Source organism: Propithecus coquereli, unplaced genomic scaffold (genome assembly GCF_000956105.1).
Source record: "Propithecus coquereli isolate 6110/MARCELLA unplaced genomic scaffold, Pcoq_1.0 Scaffold11, whole genome shotgun sequence".
Lineage (NCBI taxonomy): Eukaryota > Metazoa > Chordata > Mammalia > Primates > Indriidae > Propithecus > Propithecus coquereli.
Genome location: NW_012134969.1, coordinates 12,412,037 through 12,415,109, shown reverse-complemented (window position 1 = coordinate 12,415,109; position 3,073 = coordinate 12,412,037). Strand labels below are relative to the sequence as shown.

Sequence of the window (3,073 nt, the reverse complement as noted above, 5' to 3'; positions counted from 1 at the left end):
AACTACTTTTCCCTTTATGCAAATAATTTGAAGTAAACTCTAAGGCTAGGAAAAAAAATACACATTTCCCCAAATTAATGAAGATCAAATATATCGAGGAAAAGTGTGATGTTTTAGCAAACGAGAACCTGTTTTTTAAAAAAAAAAAACAAAAAACTACCCTATAAAGAACTATTCAAATAGTCAGTTGACGTAATTTTTCTTTTGTAAGACATTTATAATTACAAATCAAACGTATCCTATATATGTATTAGATTATTCTATATATTATAAATAGGTAATACCTACTTAGTTAAGTATTATAATCAGTTTGAACAATTTCTTAGAAGATAGAGGAAATGACTCTGATACTGAAAATGACTCTGATCAAAGAGAAGTTGATTAGCAAAGTACGTGTAAGACATATCTTACCAAAAAAGGCCCAAGTCACATTAAAAGTATTTCTGAAGAAAAGGAACAGAGCACATAAGTAGGTATAGTTCAAGGCAAAAGAGAGAAGGCAGATTTAAAAAGAGTCAAAAAGAAAGACTTATGGCATTAACTAGATAGGTATGCCAGTTAGCTTTCAATCTACCCTTCTCCCTGGCCCTGAAGTCATTTCTCCTTTGCCAGCTGCCACAATGTTAAGCTTTGTCAGTAGAGGGCGCTGGTGGGGACGAGGGGACCTCCAGGAGAACAGGCATCACTTCCTGGATCAGTTTTTTTCCTTTACTCCTGTGCTGCGTAGATGGCGTGCAGGACATCAAGTGTGTTTACCTCAGCAACTGTCAGTGGCATCCCTGAAGGTGGTTTCCCACTAGGTTTCACCACAAAGGGCAGCTCCCAGCAAGTCTCCCCAGAACCGCAATGGGTAATTCCTGCTTGCCAGCTCTGGCCCCTGACATCGCATCTAGCTTCTCTGCCATGGAGTGGGCCATAGCCACACTACACCCACGCCAATGACAGCACCATGATATGACCATCAGCCTTGGGATGGGGCTGGGGAGGAGCCTGCTTCTAGTTAGTCCCTTCCTTGGATACCCTGCCTTGGTCCTAGATGTAGCCGTTACTACCCATATCCATTATTCTTATACTTTTTAAAAAATAGTCCTCCTTACCCTTTAGTAGTTCCTTGTTACCAGTTAATAATTTCTTAAAATTTCCTTGTTCAAATTACTGGTGTGGTTTCTGTCTCCTGATTGAACCACGACTAGCATATAATCTAATACAATCACAAGGAGAAAGACGAGGCGATATCCAAGGAAACTAATATATGCACAGTGAGTTCCCCAGTTGGTACTGTAAGTAGCTAACAAAAATGATGCATACAATGCATTTTTAATAACACAGGGGCATCCTTATGATATAATGTTAAGCAAAAAAAAGCAGTATTTAGAGCATATTTTTAACAATGTAAAAACATAGAGGAGAAAGAAAATAGGCTAAAATATTTAAAGTGACTGCCTCAGAAAAGGTACAATTTTTTCCTTTTTTATGCCTTTTGCTACTTTCTAAATATTCTACCGCCTCAAAATTCACCTACAAAATTCAAGGGATAACATATAATAAACACAAAACTAGCAGAAACATAAAAAACTTAAGGAAAATTGAAGCTCAGAATAAACTGTGTCCCACAAAAACGCTATTTTATAAAGTTGTAAGAAGCCTATAGAAAGCTTTTGTTACTCATTTTGTTAACTTGGGGGCTGTTCAGGAGTGTGTTCACTTTATCTCTGTACCCTGAACACATATGTTTTTTATTTGATTTGTATAGCATGCTTCACAATTATTTAAAAAAAGCTATGTTTAGAGCAATAATAAAAAAAGAGGCCCAATGCCTGAGGAATATGGCATGAAATTAACAAATAAGAGAGAGAAAGGCAGCTTATTCTAATTTCATACCTCCATCTAGAAGAATCTTTAAAGTAGAGAGCAGGATAAATAGGCAAAGAACCTAGCTATTAAAATGAGTTGAGTCTGGAACCTCAAACTTGTACAGCCAGATATCCCATCATTGTCATCTCTGAAAAACCTTAGTCTGTCTGAAAACATTCTTCTGATGAACATTACCTGGCAGTCTGCCCGCCGCGAGTGCATCCCCTGGTAAATGACCGTTCACACCATTAGTGGAAGGATTGTTCATTTGACCCAATAACCCACTTCTCATCTCTAAATCAGTTGGGTATGGTCTCCGAGGGTCCCCTAAAATGATGAAGACTACTTTTAATTTAATCATACATTTAAAAAGCATTAATACCTTCTTTGAAGTATTAATTTTCCTTGGTTCACACCGAAAAGCTCAAACTATACTTTCAACTTTGAAATATGAAAGTCATCCTGTGAATTGTTATTAAGGGCATAACATTAATTTTTTTAAAAACATACATGTTTAATTCTCTGAATCTTCCCAAGAATATGCTATTTTCTATGTTTAGTAAACACTCCAAATGGCAACTTAAGAAAACTATAATGATCTAGGTTCTAAGTTAACTTCATTTTCTAGTAAAAAAAATACCAATGATGTATACTGACAGAAAACAGATCATGACACTTACAGAAAGGACTGGAATGTTTATTAGAAGGACTGTCTAAATTAAGACGTTTTTCTAACCAACCTCTTTGATCTTGTCATTTAGACTCATTCCTATGACTTTCTAGTGGAATATCAAAAGCAGGTAATGTTTATTCCAATCACAAAAGCACACTAAATAGCAGTTTGGGGTTGATAAAAAACATAGCCAGATTTGGACCAACTTTTTGGTAGTGTTTCTCATCAACTCCAGATTACTCACCCCCAAAATTATAGTTACCCTTAGTGCTTTCACCATAGAATACCACCTTCAGGAGTTACTAAAGTGGAGACAACTACCTCCCATTACTCCAATAAAGCTGCTCTGTTTTATGTTTTATCCACTGTCAATATAGTTGCAGCTTATTACTCTCTTTGCTGGTTCTTTTTTTTCCCCTGTGTCTTTCTGTGGGTCAGTCTTTGTTGTTTCTAATCATTCCAGCTCTTTCTCAGCCTATGTGTCTGCTGTTGGGTGCTCAGCGCTTTCTCTTTAACACCTAAGAGAACTGGGATTATCTGTTTCTC

General features: G+C 36.6%; 1 protein-coding gene across 1 annotated transcript in view; it reads right to left on the bottom strand.

The window, feature by feature from the left end:
- Nucleotides 1-84: 84 nt before the first annotated feature.
- MED4 (mediator complex subunit 4) overlaps nt 85-3,073 on the bottom strand; it is an 18,351-nt gene continuing 15,362 nt past the window's right edge. The window contains exons 4-5 of the mRNA XM_012648496.1: nt 2,050-2,181; nt 85-128 (exon numbers count right to left, since the gene is read on the bottom strand). Coding sequence (XP_012503950.1) covers nt 85-128; nt 2,050-2,181 — 176 coding nt within the window. The remainder of the gene's footprint in view (nt 129-2,049; nt 2,182-3,073) is intronic.